Here is an 18,186-nt window from a genome sequence, read left to right as displayed (position 1 = left end):
AAAACAGCTAAATTATTCCCTGATTGTTGGAAAGATGGAGCAGAGTTGTGTTTTAGTTTTAGTTTTTTCCTCGAGTGATGCAGAAAAGAGAGAAACAAAATGTCATATTTGTTAGTTTATTTAAAAAAAATAAATAAAAAAAACACTGAATAAGCGTGTGCGTCCAGACTTTTGACTGGTCCTGTACATATAAATCACAAAAAATAAATGCAACGATGTCATGTTCCTTCAGATCTAAATACAAAAACTGCATTATCTCTCCCTAAAGTCGTGTCTTCCAGTGAGGTCTTTGGACATTACCTGTTTCTGGGTTTATTCTGAACGCCGCCATCGCGCTGTCTCTGTGCATTAAGCCGTATTTGACTTTCCCATTTGCTCCCTCATCTGCATCCACGGCGTGCACTTCCAACACAAAAGTCCCTGTTGGCTGGTTCTCTAGCACCGAGGCCTGCTCCCGATACCGCTGGCACTGAGACAGAGACGAGGAAGAGAAAAGAAATAGAAAAAGGGAGGGGAGCGGGGGGGAGTGGAGAAGTGAAAAAGACAATATAGAAGCACGGATGTAACGGGAATAACATCATCAGGACGTCGGACGCTAATGAGAACACACGGATCAAACGCAATCATTTCATTAAAAGAACGGGATTACACAAGAGATACTCAACCATAGAGTAAAGTTAGTGAAGTTATAGATACGATCGTTCATATCTGTGGAAATTAAAAAGAAAACACACTCTGAACTGAAGTCGTTTGAAGAGGAAGCAGCTTTGTTTAAGTCAGGAACCCCGATCCATCCCACCCCCTAATGAACATCTGCCCCAGAAAAGAGCCGCTACCCTCTTGTGTTTTGTAATCAGATATAAACGCGAGCGAGTCTTTCAACGGAATGACCATGAAATATGAAAAACAATGGGCGAGGAGGAGCGGACGCGCACTGGGGGGGGACGAGGGAGCCGGATCAAAGCGGCGGAGCAAAAAAATATCAAGATCATCACGAGGGGTGGCTTATCTTAGGTGCCCTATATTTTGCTATTCATACAATCAGTGGATACAGGGCCGAGCGAGTCCTGAGCGGAAACAAGAGGGAATCGGGAGCCGCGAGAGCCGAAAGAGCCGCGAGAGCCGCACGGGAGCGTCTCCTGGACCGGGCTAATTAAAGGAGTTGAGTTAATTAAACAGGTATGGAGCATATTGTGATGATATTTGCACTTTTTTTTGGGGGTGAATTAATTGAAATACCGATGGAGCGCCTAAAGATAGAGAAGGGTGTGCAGGATAATCAGAACTCAGGGGAAAACAGGAAGAGAGAGGGATGGAGGGAGAGAGAGAGGAGGTGGAGGAAGAGGGGGGAGAGAGAGGGGCAGGGAGATGGAGGAGGAGGATAGAGAGAGGGATGGAGAGAGACAGGGAGGAGGTGGTGGAGAAGGAGGGGAGAGGGGGAGAGGGAAAGACAGGGAGATGGAGGAGGAGGAGAGAGAGGGATGGAGAGAGACAGAGAGGTGGAAAAGGAGGGGGGAGGGAGAGAGGGAAAGACAGGGAGATGGAGGAGGAGGAGAGAGAGAGGACATGGAGAGGTGGAGAAAGAGGGGAGAGAGGGGCAGGGAGATGGAGGAGGAGGAGAGAGAGGGATGGAGAGAGACAGAGAGGTGGAAAAGGAGGGGGGAGGGAGAGAGGGAAAGACAGGGAGATGGAGGAGGAGAGAGAGAGAGGGATGGAGAGAGACAGGGAGGAGGTGGTGGAGAAGGAGGGGAGAGGGGAAGACAGGGAGATGGACGAGGAGGAGGAGAGAGAGAGGGATGGAGAGAGACAGAGGTGGAGAAAGGGAGCTGGAGGAGGATAGACAAGGAGATGGAGGAGAAAGAGGTGGAGAAGGAGGGGAGGGAGTGAGAGGGAGATGGAGGAGGAGGTGGATGGATAGAGGAGGAGGGGAGAGAGAGGGATGGGTAGACGGGGAGATGGAGGAGAAAGACAGGTGGAGAAGGAGGGGAGAGGGAGAGAGGGGGAGATGGAGAAGGAGGGGAGAGGGAGGGATGAAGACAGGGAGATTGAGGAGGAGGAGGGGAGAGAAGGGAGAGGGAGAGATGTAGGGAGAGAGGTAGAGAAGGAGGGGTGCGGTAGAGAAGGAGGGAGCAGAGAGGTAGAGGGGCAGGGGAGAGAGAGGGAAGTAGTGGAGAGGGAGAGAAGGAAGAGGGAGAGAGAGAGAGAGAGAGAAGGAGGGGAGAGGTAGAGCAGGAAGGGAGAGCAGGAGACGGAGGAGAGGGGGAGGGAGAGAGGTAGAGAAAAAGGAAGCAGAGAGGTAGAGGGGGAGGGAAGTGAAGGAGGGGAGAGAAGAGCAGAACGGTAGAGAAGAAGGAGAGAGAAGGAGCGAAGATGTAGAGAAGAAGGGCAGAGGCAGAGCAGGAGGGGAGAGCGGGAGAGAAAGAGGGAGCAGAGAGATAGAGGAGGAGGTGGAGAGGTAGAGGGGGAGGGGAAAGGGAGCGATGAGGAGAAGAGGGAGAGAGATGCAGGCAAGGGAAATGAGAACACCAGGACAAAATGCGTTGGTGAGAGAGAAGGAAAAAAAACAAAACAAAAAACGAATGCATGAAAAAGCGGAGAGCAGAGACGGGCGGATGGGAGACAAAATGTAACAATATTTAGTGAAGGCGTTTTTGGGAGAAGGGCTGGAATAGAACGAGGAGAAACACGAAGCTGCAGGTGTTTGTGTGTGAGGACGAGAGACACAAACAAAACAATAATATACGGCTCTGAAGTGAATGAATAGTAATGCATATATTTTTTACAAATCAGAGTCGTCTTTCCGCTGTAACTTGCAGCTGCCGTCTCCGTTATGAAAATTTGACAAATGTAGCCTGAACAAAAAAAGACAAGAAACGCTTTAGTACGTGGACGGAGCATTTGTACTTGTCAAAAGTGCGGAAATGTGCTCTTTTAAAAACGAAAGCACAATCTGGGACCTAACGAGACTCAAACACTGTTAACATGTGACGTTAAAATGTTAAAGAGCAGCGCCGTCGACCTACAGACGGTTTAAAGGAGTGACTATGTGAGTGTGACGTCACCCACGGCGTTTAGCTGCAAATGAAGAGCATCGAGGCTAGAATCTGACCGATCTGGGGCGTCATAGCAACCACAGAGCCAATCCAGAGTGAGGTTGTTGAAGGTAAAGCCCCTTTCTGCTCACATCACTGGTTTAGCAGGGAGCGGGCGCTTAGCAACGCCGTCAATCAAACCTGTTGCTAACGGAGCAAGACGGCGCCTGATTTGTCTGTTATTAATGTTCATATCTTGATTTACAGACACAATAGTGAAATAAAAACCCCAGGATCATGTAGAGGGTTAATGCGAACATTTAAGACCAGAATGACGAGTCTGACAGCAGCAGGTACAGAGAGAGGACACAGTTTTTCAAATAAATAAAAAAATAAATTTGAAATAATAAAAATAAATAAAAAAAAAAAAAAAACTCAAAATGACAAAAAAAAATCCTAAAAAAATAAAGAAAATAAACAAAAAAAATCCTTAAAAAAATTATAATAAACATAACTTAAATTTAAAAAAAAAAAAAAAAAAAAAAAAAAAAAAAAAAAAAAAAACAACACTCAAAATAACTCAAAAAAACTAAACAAAAATAAACTCAAAATAACTAAAAAAAAATGAACCCTAGGATCATGTAGAGCGGGTTAATATGAACATTTAAGACCAAAATGAGTCTGACAGCAGCAGGGACAGAGAGAAGAGACGTTTTTTCAATGTAAAGTGAATTGGAGCCAGACTTGATGGAACCAGAAGTGCACCTATGACCACTTCCTGTTTGTAACGCGGCGGCTAGCAGGTTAGCTACGTCCATTTATATAAACAGTCTATGGGTTTAACAAACTTATTATGCACATGACCTGGTACAGTTCAGTTTAAAACAGTAAATGGGGCAGACGACCCAGCGGACGTCATTTAAACACACCACACGTCCACACTCCGCTCAAATACCTGTGAGTAAAACTGTTGTGTTATTTTTACTTTTCCATAACGTTTAAAGCTTTCACTCTGCATAAAAAGCATTTGTCACTTTCACTCGAGAAAATGTAAAATAGACTTTACTGTAAAAAATGGTTGACTAGTGAATCACAGCAAAGTGAAAACGGCTTTTGGACGGGATGTGTTGGGGTTTAATTTTCTTTTCTCATGTATCGTGTTAACTGTTTCTTTTTTGTTGACATTTACGTGAATCACTTTGGGCAGCTCAAGTTGTTTTAAATGTGCTATAAAAATAAACCTGAATAAAACTGAATCGCACTCACTTATAGGAGTCAGACACACAGACTGTTTATATAAATGGACGTAGCTAACCTGCTAACCGTCGCGTTTCAAACAGGAAGTGAGCATGTGTGCACGTCCGGCTCCATCGAAAATCGAAATCTGTGTCCCCTCTCTCTGTCCCTGCTGCTTCAGACTCATTTTGGTCTTAAATTGACTACAGATGGAAATTATGGTGCAGCCATCTTTTTAATGTATCTGCACACTGTCCTTCAAATAAATAAATAAAATAAATGTTCATATTAACCCGCTCTACATGATCCTGGGTTGTTGTTTTTTTAATTATTATTATTTTTATTATTATTATTATTTTTTTTTAGTTATTTTGAGATTTGTTTCTTTTTTTTTTGTTATTTTGAGGGGTCTTTTTTTTTTAAAGTTATTTTGATTTTATTTGTTTTGTTTTTTTGTTATTTTGAGTTTGTTTTGGGTTTTTTTGTTGCTTTTTTGTTATTTTGACTTCATTTTTTAAGCTTTTTTTAAGTTATTTTGAGTTAGATTTTTTATTTTTTATTTTTTTTATTTTAAATTTATTTATTTATTTATTTTTAATCTGTCTCCTCTCTCTGTCTCTGCTGCTTCAGACTCATTCTGGTCTTAAATGTTCGTATTAACCCTCTACATGATCCTGGGTTTTTTATTTTATTATTATTTTTTTGTTATTTTGATTTTTTTTTTTAATATATATATATATATATATATATATATATATATATTGTTATTTTGAGGTGTGTTTTTATTTTATTTGTTTTTTGTTATTTTGATTTTTTTGGGGGGTTGTTTTTTTTGTTGTTGTTGTTGTTTCATTCACTCATTCTGGTCTTAAATGTTCGTATTAACCCTCTACGTGATCCTGGGGTTTTTATTTCACTATTGTGTCTGTAAATCAAGATATGAACATTAATAACAGACAAATCAGGTCCTTCTTTCCCCGAGGTCGCTCCTGTTAGCGTTAGCAACAGGTTTGATTGACAGCGTTGCTAAGCGCTCACTCCCTGCTAAACCAGCGGTGTGGGCGGGAAGGGGCGTTACCTTCAACATCCTCGCTCTGGATTGGCTCTTTGGTTGCTCTGATACTTGCGGGCAGAATTCAAAATATGAACTCGGGTCCAGATTCGCCGCTATAACTGCTCTAACCTCGACAAGCTACGGGTAATGTCACTCTCAATTAGTCCACTTCTTTATACAGTTTCAATGGGAAAATACAGTATGCGTCCATAAACGTGTATAGAGCGGGTTAATACGAACAATTTAAGACCAAAATGACGAGTCTGACAGCAGCAGGTGCAGAGAGAGGTTTTCTAACGTAAAATGAACTGGATCCCAAAACAAACGGGACACAAAACAAATTAAACTAGCAATAAAAAAAATATTACTAGGACTTAATATTACGTTTCCCAGCCATGTACAATTGTCCCTCGCTGTTTCGCGGATGTTTTTGGGCAATTTTCCATGCTTTTTTTTTTTTACAGCGTATGAATGTGCATTGTGTCGTGCGTCCTGATTGGCTGTTGGACTGTAGACCATTGTGTCGTGCGTCCTGATTGGCTGTTGGACTGTAGACCATTGTGTCGTGCGTCCTGATTGGCTGTTGGACTGTAGACCATTGTGTCGTGCGTCCTGATTGGCTGTTGGACTGTAGACCATTGTCCATCAGTCTCCTCCGTGCCGTGTCTCCTGTCCAGTACAGAATGTGTTCAGACAAATTTACATAAACGTTGGATCTCAGTGTGACTCTGAAGTGCTGTACGTTTGCGATTTGTTTTCTCCCCGACAAAACCCACAATGTCGATGAAACGTTCTGCACCGACAAAGACGCCTACGAAGGTTTGAACTTTGAGAGAGTTTAAACGAGAGAGAAATGTGAGAAAATGTTAACGCCTGTGTGAGAAAAGTGTATAAAGTGTGTGGTGAGGGGTTTTACAGACAAAAACAGACAGAATAATGTAAAAAAAACGACGATATTACATTTGTCTGAAGCCACAGGAGGCCGTACCTCTTCAAAAACAGGCTTGTTGTTGTTGACATCATCCACGCCGACGATGACACGGGCGGTGGAGGACAGAGCGTGCGGGCCTCCTGACGCGTTGTCGTCGGTGGCGCTCACGTTCAGAACATACTCCAGGCCTTGAAGCTTCGGAAGGGGACTGGAGCGGAGGCGAATCAACCCTACGAGATCAGGCAGGCGTTAAACTACACGCAATAAAACACAATTTCATTCACTATTAAGCATGGTATTATTGGCAGTGTGGCCTTGCTTGTTGCGGGAGGTGCTATAAATATGAGTGCCTGTTGAGAGAGTGATGGAAGGTGGAGGAAAATCACCTTCGAAGTCAACAAAAATGCTAAAAGAAATATCTGATATGCACTTCAAATCCACAAAACCAATTTCACAGTAGTGGTTTTGTCATTTCTGTAATCGAATAATTGCCGTTGTCCAGGTCGGGCAGCTGAAGAAAGACAGAAGTAAATCGTCTGCGGGGTTAACCAGCCTCAGCAGGCGCCTATTAGCTGTTCCTCTGCAGCCCCATTGTTGACTTTCATGTTAACAATCAAGATAAAAGGTGGGATAAAAGAACACAAGATCTGAGTCAACATCTTTCCTCGTCAACTCTAATACAAAACATCAGAGGTTGCAGGTCTGTGAGAGGCTTGTGATGAACAGGGAACTCGCTGAAGAGGGAGCTCAGGGAGGGTTTTATTCTCGTTGTGTTTCTGTTCATCTCTTTCACTGCTCTTGATTAAAGATACTACAAGAAGCACATGTGAGACTGCTCCCCTCTCACTTTATATGAGCTTCTGCCCAACAAGCAGAAAAAGAACGAGCTCCTAATGAAATTGCACGTTGTCGACATCACCACACCACTACATTAAAATAAGTGAACTGTGGTATACACATTGTAATTCTCCGAGCTTAAATGTCAGCCTTGTTTACAAATGGGGCATAGGCATATATTACCTGGACTGGTGCACTCTTTGCATAAACAGCGCGGCGTGTGTAGCCATATTGTTGTCTTCTGCACTCAAAGGATATCAGCTTTAGCATTTCTAGCACCAAGAATCCGCCGAAATAATATAAAGGAATATGAAAAGAGGACACAAAAGAAAGAGGAGCTGCCGAGCGGAGCCTGCAGATTGTGAGCTATGATAGAGCAGTTGTTGTGAAATTGAATTGAAAGGCTTGGGTGACAAATGTCACAGCGATTGCCACTGGTCTCGGATCAAAGGGTAAATAAAAAAGATAAACTCTGCAGCCTCCAAAAGCCCCAAAATCAAGGAACACGGTAGGCTTTCTCCCCAGCACCTGCACCAGACACGAGAAGGAGAAGCTGCAGTCATAGCCAAATAATATGACATTCACAAGCAAGGACCACGCTGCAATGATAGGATACGATAAATATGGAGATATGGAGAGACGTGGAGGCTCAGGATGGAGGTCTGTCTGAGCCGGTTAGTCCCGCCGATTCAGGACCTACCCCCGTTTCTCTGTAGATGGTGAAGTCTTCGGACTAAAACACGAACAAGGGACTAGTAGAGAGAACAGAGACAGACGGTGTGGCGGCGATAAGCTTGTATAAACGGGGCTTCTGGGTAATTAGAGGCGTGGCTGAGGTGAGCTGTGGTTCGCTGGAGACGAGCAGGAGGCGGTTGAGGCGTGGTACTTTTTTCTGAATCTCTGTTATTCGTATTAACTCCGTGTTTTTATTTATGACCTTCAATAATAAAAGGACACTGCCTGTTTTGAAATGATGGCTTTTAATATCAACTTCAATATCTGCGCACGCTGACTTTGAACGTAGAGGACATTCATTGTGCGACACGGCAGCGGGAAAGTATTACGAGGGAATCGAATGTGTTATTTGATGGAAGGCCTGTCTATTACACAGCCTGGAATGTAAAGCGTAAATGTGGTTGGGTTTTGAAATTAAGAAGTATCACCTTTCTGGCTGTCTATGATGAAATTTCCTTCCTCATTCCCCGCCGTTATGGAGTAGATTATGCCATCGCCATCTGGGTCTTTAGCTAGAACTGTGGCAACGAGAGTGTTGGGACCCGCGTCTTCGGAAACGAACGTTCGATATCTGTAAAACACAACACAAACAAAGCACAGAGGTGAGACTTATGGCTGTTCTTTCTTGTAGATAAAGTATGATTTAACCTATTCGCTTAACCGGCCAGAGCACAGACAAATGACAACGTCCACTGGGATATTGAAACGATTGAAAGAATGAGTTTTTCCACGTTCCCGGCTCACTGCGGCCCATCTGATCCAGTGCCTTTTAAAATGTCAGCGGTGATTTGCTCGCTGTGAGACGCCGGCCAGTGGGATGCCCAGGGAAGACACTAGGGGCTGATATACCACTGTGGAGCGAGGGACATAGGGTGGTGATGGACGGCGAGAGTTCTACGACGGAGGGATGAAGAGGAATGGAAAACAGAGCTAAAGGACAGAGAGCGGCTGATGACAAAAAAGTCGGCGGACAGCGATGAGACAGGTTAAGTGATGTGTGGGAGTTATAAAGAGCGGGATAGATAGACGGAGAGGAAAAGGGGGCGGGGCGTTGCCTGAAATACTTCTACACGATTTGTCAGCACAACTCCGTACTCTGCGTGTGATTCCAGACCGGATCGCGTCAATGTGGGAGCGTATGTGCGCGTGGCGGGGGGAGGTGCGAGGGGCCCCGGAGGGAGGGGAGGGAGGGGGCGACGGTGTCTGCGCTGAGAAGTCAAGAGGTGATTGATGGTTTACAGAAGAACGCTGATGGGTGATTCATCTCGGCGAGCTGCTGCAGTCTCCGTGGCAACATGAGTGACCTGTAATCTGTCACCCGGCTCAGAGGCCACTTCTCCACAGCTCCGCGGGATGAGACGTATAGACTCCCCGGGCTTTTTCCTCCTCGGGCATCTCCTGGCGTCGCAAGTGAACTGCGAAGTTCTACTCAAGTCTGTGTCGGCACGCTGTTCTTGAACGTCTGCTAATTTGCATTTCAGTGGGAACTCGAGTCTCTTTTTTTTTTTTTTTGCCTCGCTACTTGTTGAAATGTGAGAAGCGATGTCACAAAAGTCCTCCTGTCTTCTTCACGTGCGCCGGCGTCTCAATTAGTCTCGTTAAATAGCAAAAAAAAAGACAAAAGTCGGCCCAATTTACAGCGTCTCTTCACGTCTGCCAGAGTTGTGTCGGCTCATGTGTCTTACCCACATCTCGGTAAAGCTCGACTATGAGCACAAAACACCTCAGCTGGCACCACGTCTGCATTTCTAAATAGCTGTCTGCCGGGCCTGGAAACTGTATTTGTCCAGCTGCCGACAGAGTGGCTGCTTTATCTGCATATCTGACTGCCTGTCTCCTCTGTGTCTGCGCACCTCTTTTATTTTAGTATTCTTCACCGTCTTCACCGTCTTGTCCCGCGCTCGTGTTTTCTTTGCCAGTTTACTGTTTGTCTCACCACATCTGCACCTCTGTCGGCCGGTTTGTTTAGCTCTTTGTCTACCCACCCACCGAGACTGACATCTGACAACACTCCCAGAGCAAGCAGCACAGAGAGGCCTGCGATGTTTCTCTGTGAAGGTCAGTAGAACTTGACTGACAGGACAAGCCTCTAACTCATTTTGGAGAATAAATGCAGTGGAGCCATTGTGACAGTTTCTGCCCAAACCCGCTCACGTAGGCACTGCCAAAAAGGCGGTCCAGGACACACTGGATTGCGTCCGTATGTCATTTCACTGCATACCTCAACAAAGACCAAAATAAACCCAGAGGAAAGCTGTGAATGTTTATGACGCCGTTCTAACTAAAGCGCGGAGAATACGCTGCTCAAAGTAACAATGTCACTGTATTACCGCCGGTGTGAAGGCTCTAACAAATGTTTTGATAACAGATGGCTGCGATTAAACCTCCAAATGAACTCTGCGTTTTTCTCAGCCGCGGTGCTTTTACTGGAGCAGTGTTGACGCAGGCTGGCCTCTATTCCTGGCATCAGATACTGTAGTGATGAATAGCCCAGAGGAAAGCAGGTCTACGGTGTGATGTAACTACACCTATATACGTGATGCAAGTACCTTCTACGCTTAGATGGCAGAAAATAGAGGCAAACTTTGATCTACTTTCATGATTAGGACCAAAACTTCTACTCTTCCGACTCGCAGTAGTTTGAACTTTAAAGCACGAGCGCAGGGATAAGGCGCATCACTGAACGATTTCATTTCACCGGGTAAAAAATTAATTCTGATCTTGTAAAAACCCGGCTGATGTTTTTGACGTTATCATAATTCTTGTACACTTTGTAGCTTTCAAACGGAGAGGCTCCACTTCAGAGTCGCTTCACTCAGATAACATTAGAACAAGTAAGAGCTGATTATAAGCCGTACACAGACAGCCTTTAACAAAGATCATTGATAATAATACAATTTCTACCATTGCAGGCATTTTAAAGACGACCTACTGCGCTCGTGTCTGCTCCAGAGGCACAATTATGACACAGGAGCATCATTATGTTAAAACGTGCACATTTTACATCTTCATATTCATCTAAAACAGCGTAATAAAAGAAACAGGTCCGCTGAGTTTGGCTGTAGAAGAGCCGTGTTGCTGTTGGCTGCTCTGATGTTTAGCTGCAGATCAGACCAACGAACCGCTTTTTTCATCTGTACCAAAACAATGTCACTGTAAAAATCCCAGCATCCAGTTGACTGCCTGGAGCAAACCTGTAAACCATAGTACTTTGCTCAATTTCAGTGCCAAAGTTGCCATATTATTATTATTATTATTATTATTATTATTATTATTATTATTATTATTATTATTATTATTATTATTATTATTATTATTATTATTATTATTATTATTATTATTATTATTATTATTATTATTATTATTATTATTATTATTATTATTATTTATTTTTGTATTTCTCTTTTTATTTTTTATCATTATTATTAGTGTATTATTATTATTATTATTATTATTATTATTATTATTTATTTATTTATTTTTGTATTTCTCTTTTTATTTTTTATCATTATTATTAGTGTATTATTATTATTTATTTATTTATTTAATCATTATTTTTATCGCTTATATTATTATTTTTTATAATATTTGTAATCATTATTTTTATCACTTATATTATTATTATTATTTTTATTTTTTTTTATTTATTTTTTTATTTATTTATTTATTTATTTATTTTATTATTATTATTATTTTCATTACTTAAGTGTGTTACCTGGTGTTATTGGAGGTAGCACCTGAATGACTAAAGCTTCTCTTATTTCATGAAAGCAGAAAGTAAAACTCCACTTCGTAACATTCCTCGTGGAGATAGATATGTTTTATTTCCATGGCAACAAGCAGGACGAGGTTTCATCAGGTCTGTGGAGATGCGAGCTCACAGTACGGATGCTACAGAAGTTTTTAAACAAATAAACGCAACTACGCGACGCTGCCAAACCTTATGTGTATCGTTGATTAAGAAAATTAAATTGGAGAACAAAATAAGAGGCGGCGGTGACGAAAACGGGGGTCGATCTGCAATATGGCGTCTGGAAAATGAACGCAAACATGCACGGATCTCTCCAAACACGGTTAAAATGTCTGAAAAGTCCATTTTGGATAATAGTCCTATGAAATCCAACAGAATTAACGGTTTTAATGTGACAGTTATGAATTCTGAACGGTCGGGCTGCTCACACTGGCTGGGAGAACTCTGGAGCTTCGTCGTTGACATTGGCCATCCGCACCCGGACCGTCGCCGTGCCAGAATGAGGCTCGTCCCCGCCGTCCACCGCCATCACCACAAACTCGTACAGATGGTTGGGCCTCTCGTAGTCCAGCCTCCCCGCGGGAAACACCGTCCCGTGAGCGGAGATGCTGAAGTCGGGGCTGAGCGTGTAGTACGTGAGCTCGGCGTTCGACCCCGAGTCACAGTCCGTGGCCAGAACTGCCGAGAGAAGAGACCAACGCCATCAATTAACACTTAATCAAAGCGAGATGATGAGATGGCAGCGACTGATGAATATGTTGACATCTGCGTGGATCGTTAGCTCTTCATGGCCTCACTAAACACGCCATAGATCATGAGATTTGACACTTACACACACACAAACTGCACGGCGCCCTCTGGAATTACCGCCGTCGTTTGGTAAAAGGAGCCGTATTTACTCTAATGTCGTTTCCTCGTCACAAACAGACCTGGAGTTGTGTTTTTTTTATTTCATTCTCACATGTTTAACACAAACAAACCTGCAGATTTAGGCTGAGTTCTTTTCTCAAACTGAAAACACTCTGTTCCACCGTGTGATGTCATCGTGTGGTGATACAGGAAGTGTCCGTCGTGTTTTTTAAACCTCCTGAGACCCGGTGTTCACAAAAAAGCACGAAACATTTTGGGTTGTCTAGAAACCAGGAAGTAATTCACACATGTGTCCTGTGCTCAGGGCTAGAACCAGGAACTAAACCAGGACTAAACCAGGACTGAACCAGGGACTAAACCAGGACTGAACCAGGACTGAACCAGGACTGAACCAGGACTGAACCAGGACTGAACCAGGACTAAACCAGGACTAAACCAGGACTAAACCCGGACTGAACCAGGACTAAACCCGGACTGAACCAGGACTGAACCAGGACTAAACCAGGACTAAACCAGGACTGAACCAGGACTGAACCAGGACTAAACCAGGACTAAACCAGGACTGAACCAGGACTGATCCAGGACACATATGTGCACGACACATTTTGGGTTGTCTTGGCCACAATGCACATGTTTTGATAAAGAAGAACGGCAACAATGTAAAAATGTTCCATTTTTAAGCGTTTAGAATGGAATAACCTGGTCATTCAGTATATTCAGGTGTCAGCTGACCTCATTCTGCTGAACCTAGACCGGACCAACTGCAGCAACGACAACCTATTTACTTCGTTAAATCCAGGTGGTGACCTTTTTTTTTTGGCCAGACAGTGTATTTTTTTTGCTCAGCAGCTCTTCAAACGAGCCACATTGTTTTTTCTCATTTTGTTTTTACTCAGGACAAATGTTGCTGCTTCAGGCTCTTAAATAGTTTTTGCAAATAATTCAAATCTTCTAACAGAATGATTCAAATGTGGAACCAATGTCCTCATATGTGGACATGAAGATGATTCTTAGTTTTTACTCTCATCAGGTCAACTCAGCCCAAATAACAAAGAGAAATTAATGAAATGGAGAAGATAGAGCTCGAGTCCCGGTTTAGTCCTAGTTCAGTCCTGGTTTAGTCCCGGTTTAGTCCCGGTTTAGTCCCGGTTTAGTCCCGGTTCAGTCCCGGTTCAGTCCCGGTTCAGTCCCGGTTCAGTCCTGGTTTAGTCCTGGTTTAGTCCTGGTTCAGTCCTGGTTCAGTCCTAGTTCAGTCCTGGTAAAGTCCTGGTTTAGTCCTGGTTTAGTCCTGGTTTAGTCCTTCTCATGAATCATTTGGACATTTTCAACCCTGGAATTACAAATCTCGACTGAACTAAAAGTAAAAGACAAACTAATAATAAAGTGAGTCAAACACGTGTGAATGAACCAAAACACAAAAGAAACAACATAATAAAACGGCTAAAACCTCCATTTTGTGTCAAATTGGAGCTTTAAAAACAGAAAAACAAACAGAGGAGTGGCCCGGGTGTATATTCCCACTGCGGGTGTTTGTGTAATCCTTTTTATTCTATTGTAATTACTGCAAACAAAATATAAAGTTTAATTTCTTATATGGATTATTCTCCCGACCAAAGCCAACAATCACGGTTGCAAAGTTAATTTAAGTCTGTTCTGTGCATTTCTCCGCACATGAGCAGACCCTCTAGCTCATAACGCCGCCGTTTTCTTTTGATGTATTTATTTCCTCTGTGTGGAGCTCCGGCGCTCCGTCCTGTGAATCCCAATGCTTCACTCTTCTCCCCCTCGTATTATAACGGAGCCCGGGCCTGGAAATTACTTAGTGCTACTGTCTCCGATGCAAATACGTGAAGTAAAATTAGTTAAGAAATAGACAGACGCTCGTGTTTCTACGCCACAGACGTGCTGGAATCTACAGAACTCATTTGTGTTTTTGTAGAAACAGAACATGACTCGTGTTATAATCGGGTTTTATTTCACAGCTCGACCTGCACATACAGAGTTTAGACGTGAGAGTAAACGGGAGCAGAGCGTTTCTCTCTCTGCCACACGGACAGTTTAAAACGACGATAGATATTTGAACTTAAATGTTTTCATTTCATCAACGACAATATTTGTGTCGGAGTTTTTGTCAATGTTGTGTTTTTGCAGATGTATGTAAATGTAATAATCCATCTATTTAAGACTGAACCAGGACTAGACCAGGACTAAACCAGGACTGAACCAGGACTAAATCAGGACTAAACCAGGACTGAACCAGGACTGAACCAGAACTGAACCAGGACTAAATATGGACTGAACCAGGACTAAATCAGGACTGAACCAGGACTAAACCAAGACTAAACTAAGCCCAAACTAGGACTAAAACTATATAATCATCCATCCATTTCTCCGCCGTGTCTGGATCTGCGTCCCAGGGGCATCAGTCTAATCAGGGACTCCCAGACTTCCCTCACCCCAGACACTTTCTCCTCTGTTGGGACCCCAAGGCGTTCCCAGCCCAGAGACACAGTCTCCCCTTCAGCGTGTCCTGGGTCTTTCCCGGGACCTCCTTCCTTCTTGGGAAATGCCCGGAACATCTCCCCAGAGAGTCGTCCAGGAGCCACGTCAACTGCTCCTCTCGACGTGGAGGAGCAGCGGCTCTACTCTGAGCTCCTAACCCTGTCTCTAAGGGAGCACCCAGCCACCCTGCAGAAGAAACCCATTTCGGCCTCTCGAATCCCTGATCATGTCCTTTTGGCCATAACCCAAAGCTAAATGTAACAATAATCACAAAAATTACTGTTATTTTTCCAGAATAATAACGAGCGAATCACAGAAACGAGCGTAGACTAGATCCAAGTTCTCCTTTTCAACGTCGAAGCCACAAACCAGAGCGTAAACGAACTCAATGTCCATCTAAGACCTGTGTCCCTCCATCAAAAAGGCCGAGGATGGACGGAAGAACGTGGAATGGGATGAATCTTAACTAAAACTAGACAAAAACTAGATCAAATATATTAACAAAATGAACCTGAGCTAATTTGGAAACGTTATAAATGTAATATTAATGTAGTTATTGAGGTATCTGACATGTTCCTGTTGTGGCCTCAATATCCGGAAGTTGTCACGGACACCGCCATCGTCATTGGAGTCGTATTATTTCGATTTTGACCGTAAATAAGTTCTACAGAAACTACAGAGCTGTTTTTAAAGCCTCCAGAGAATCGCTGCAGTTTTGACTTCCTGGTTTCCAAGAACATAGAACGTTTTCCACAAATGAACCAACTTTATATCAGATTTTAGCGGCGAAACTTTTCCCAAACCCTCCATTGAAATGACGCTGGGGGATTCCCGTTTAACCTGAAGTGCCACCGCAACAAAACGTCCGGATGTTTCGCAGCATTTAGAGGAAAAAAAGGGCGAGGCGGAATAAGACCGAGGCCCATTCGCACGCACAAATAAAACCGATGATATTTACGTCGACAGAGGGAATCGCACCTCCAACCTTCAGCTCAGTGGACAAAACTCAATACCAGCCGATCCCCCGTCGCCTCCCTAATGTCTCGGCCCCTCTGGCTCCACCCCCCGCTCTCCATTCCCATTGTAATTCCTTGTTTTGTTTTGTTTTTACACATTCATGTTGGCTGCCTTTTCTCCCACTGCTTGCTCTACTGTGCCAACTGTTTGCCGCTGCAGGCTTTGTATACAAAACTCTTTTCAGATAAGATTTGTTCCATTTTTCTCCCCATATCCGGGCTAGTGATACCCATGTATCACCTCTGCACGCCCGTGGGGACAGGTGTTTCAGTGGTGCAAGGACATTTGACAAAAACTAAACAAAAAAAACGCTAAAATGGAACGACAATTTTGTAAAACTCGGGGCATCCGTCTGTGTTTTGCACTTAGTGATTTGAATTTTATGAACTTTGTGTTGTGGTAGTGCCTGGAGCTGCAGTTAATTTGGGACTACACATCGCAGTGAAATGCTGAGGAGGTACATAGTGATCTTTTCTGGGGGAGCTGTGAAGAAACCTCCATTTTAGATTTGGCGGTAATTACCTACGCCTCGGATATAAGTTAACGACACGCTCTCAAACGATCGCGCCTCCTTCTCTTCTGCATAATTCTCACTGTGTAACGTTAAAATAGTGACGCTAGTTTCACATGTTTGAATTTCACAGAGCAGCGAGGAGTAAACTAAAAACATGATCAAATAAACATCATTTCTGAGCTCGGTTAGATCAGGTTTTCTGTGATGAAAGACTCTCCTGAGATCATTGGAAAAGCCTCAGATTCACATTTATTTTTTCCAATACATGTTTCAAAATAGTTTAAATTAAGAGTTTGACGACTTGATTGAGGCGAATCAGCCACAGGCGAGTCAAAGACGAGGAGAAGACACTGTCGTCCCGGGTCCAGGGTCTTAGCGACTAAACCAGGAACTAAACCAGGAACTAAACCAGGAACTAAACCAGGACTAAACCAGAACTAAAGCAGGACTGAAGCAGGACTAAACCAGGACGAAACCAAGACTAAACCAAGACTAGACCAGGACTGAACCAGGACTAAACCAGGACTAAACCAGGACGAAACCAAGACTAAACCAAGACTAGACCAGGACTGAACCAGGCCTAAACATGGACTAAACTAGGACTAAAGCAGGACTGAACCAGGAACTAAACCAGAACTAAAACAGGACTGAACCAGGACTAAACATGGACTAAAAAGGGACTAAACTGGGACTGAACCAGGACTAAACAAGACTAAACCAAGACTAAACCAAGACTAGACCAGGACTAAACCAGGACGAAACCAAGACTAAACCAAGACTAGACCAGGACTGAACCAGGCCTAAACCAGGCCTAAACATGGACTAAACTAGGACTAAACCAGGACTTAACCAGGCCTAAACCAGGACTGAACCAGGACTGAACCAGGACTAAACCAGGAACTAAACTGCAATGAAACCAAGACAAAACTGGGACTAAACCAGGACTAAACTAGGACTAAAACAGGACTGAACCAGGACTAAACATGGACTAAACCAAGACTAAACCAAGACTAGACCAGGACTAAACCAGGACTAAACCAGGACTAAACCAGGACTAAACCAGGACTAAACCAGGACTAAACCAGGACATGTTGACCTCGTCTTCCCATTCATTTTCGTGGGGGGCCCATGTTAATCTCTGGCCCCGGGCCCCTAAATGCCTGTGCACGTCTCAGCTCTATGAAAACTAACGAGCATGTGACACTTTTATAATGCCTTTCTGAAACACCATGAATCACAAAGTAAAGAAATTCGGCCAATTTTAAAGTTTTAAATCCGTGACGTGGACATTCGTTAGCACGTAGCCGGTTATTAGCTTCCATTATGCTTTTTTAACAGTTTTTGAACTATTTTTAAAAGGTTTACGTGAAAAATGAAGGGGGGAAAATTGCTCCATGGGCCATTTTTTATAATGTCTGACAGGTTACAATTAACACAGACAAACACGCAACAGAGGTGATGTATTGGAGTAAGTTTACGTCAATTGAGTTGGGAATCTTAATTAAGTTTTGGACGTGTATAAGGCGAAAAGCGCGGGGAAAGGTTTTCACTCGATATGCACAGTGGGTTATGTATAAACAGCCAATGCCACAAATCACCGGGCTCATTACAACTTAAAACAAATGGAGATGGCAGCTAGTTCAGCACATTAAAACTGAGTGTTTTATTATGCTCCTTTAAGATCTATTAGTGAATGCACAAACTGGA

The 18,186-nt window shown here is 43.3% G+C and overlaps 1 protein-coding gene across 1 annotated transcript in view; it reads right to left on the bottom strand.

Annotated features, from left to right (window-relative positions):
* The window catches only part of LOC117372093 (neural-cadherin-like), a 182,285-nt gene that overhangs the window by 87,512 nt on the left and 76,587 nt on the right, over window positions 1–18,186 (bottom strand). The window contains exons 6-9 of the mRNA XM_033967830.2: window positions 12,005–12,254; window positions 8,254–8,396; window positions 6,311–6,483; window positions 301–469 (exon numbers count right to left, since the gene is read on the bottom strand). Of these exons, the coding sequence (XP_033823721.1) occupies window positions 301–469; window positions 6,311–6,483; window positions 8,254–8,396; window positions 12,005–12,254 (735 nt within the window). The remainder of the gene's footprint in view (window positions 1–300; window positions 470–6,310; window positions 6,484–8,253; window positions 8,397–12,004; window positions 12,255–18,186) is intronic.

This window comes from Periophthalmus magnuspinnatus, chromosome 6 (assembly GCF_009829125.3).
Source record: "Periophthalmus magnuspinnatus isolate fPerMag1 chromosome 6, fPerMag1.2.pri, whole genome shotgun sequence".
In the NCBI taxonomy this organism is placed as follows: domain Eukaryota; kingdom Metazoa; phylum Chordata; class Actinopteri; order Gobiiformes; family Gobiidae; genus Periophthalmus; species Periophthalmus magnuspinnatus.
This window is presented reverse-complemented; position numbering and strand designations above follow the sequence as displayed.